The 1,123-nt window shown below is 48.8% G+C and overlaps 1 protein-coding gene across 1 annotated transcript; it reads right to left on the reverse strand.

The window, feature by feature from the left end:
* Positions 1-348: 348 nt before the first annotated feature.
* Positions 349-846, reverse strand: LOC138366263 (uncharacterized). Its single transcript, XM_069327241.1, has one exon. The coding sequence runs from the start codon at positions 844-846 to the stop codon at positions 349-351; it is 498 nt and encodes a 165-aa protein (XP_069183342.1).
* Positions 847-1,123: the final 277 nt, after the last annotated feature.

The following is a 1,123-nucleotide window of genomic DNA, read 5'->3' on the forward strand; positions in this document are numbered from 1 at the left end:
GACACTTGTGACAGTGAATATTCCTGATGGTGACACTTGTGACAGTGAATATTCCTGATGGTGACACTTGTGACAGTGAATATTCCTGATGGAACTGAAGCAAAACATAAATAATTAAAAAAAATAGATGAAATTGTTAATTTAAAATCTTCGCTGAGGTCAGATTAAAGACTTTATGTGCGCTTTGTAATCATTTTCGCGCTACCACTCAGAGGATGAGTATGGGTTGCACAATAAACTAGTCGCTTCCGGCGGTAACAATCATTCAGTATTACAAACGTAGAGTACATTTGAGGTTCCTCCAGACTTTGAGGCAACGCTTTGAGGTGCTTCGGCAATAGGAATAACTTAAAACTCTGGAAGTGCAAAGCACTGAAGTCCAGAAGCCACGAGGCCCTCAAGTCTAAAGGTCCTGAGGAACTGAAGACATGAGACCAAGAAGTCCTGAGGCCCTGAAGACATGAGACCAAGAAGTCCTGAGGCCCTGAAGACATGAGACCAAGAGGTCTTGAGGCCCTGAAGACATGAGACCAAGAGGTCTTGAGGCCCTGAAGACATGAGACCAAGAGGTCTTGAGGCCCTGAAGACATGAGACCAAGAGGTCTTGAGGCCCTGAAGACATGAGACCAAGAGGTCTTGAGGCCCTGAAGACATGAGACCAAGAGGTCCTGAGGCCCTGAAGACATGAGACCAAGAGGTCTTGAGGCCCTGAAGACATGAGACCAAGAGGTCTTGAGGCCCTGAAGACATGAGACCAAGAGGTCTTGAGGCCCTGAAGACATGAAACCAAGAAGTCCTGAGGCCCTGAAGACATGAGACCAAGAGATCTTGAGGCCCTGAAGACATGAGACCAAGAGGTCCCGAGGCCCTGTACCACTGGTCATATTGTAAAGGCGTCAAGGGCCAGTGCCTCGTGTTCCTCACACGCCACACATTCCATCCCGAGTGTTTCTAGTTCAGCTGGTCCATTCACATCCTACACTCGCTCGCATCTTTGCCTCTCTCTCTCTCTCTCGACGCCTCTCCTCTGAAACGTATCAAGCTAAGGGGAAACTTCAGAGACTTGGCCTGACCGGGCAATGGGGTGAGGCTCGTGGTGACACCTCCTTGTGGCGACGCTTGA

Source organism: Procambarus clarkii, chromosome 2 (genome assembly GCF_040958095.1).
Source record: "Procambarus clarkii isolate CNS0578487 chromosome 2, FALCON_Pclarkii_2.0, whole genome shotgun sequence".
Classification (NCBI taxonomy): domain Eukaryota; kingdom Metazoa; phylum Arthropoda; class Malacostraca; order Decapoda; family Cambaridae; genus Procambarus; species Procambarus clarkii.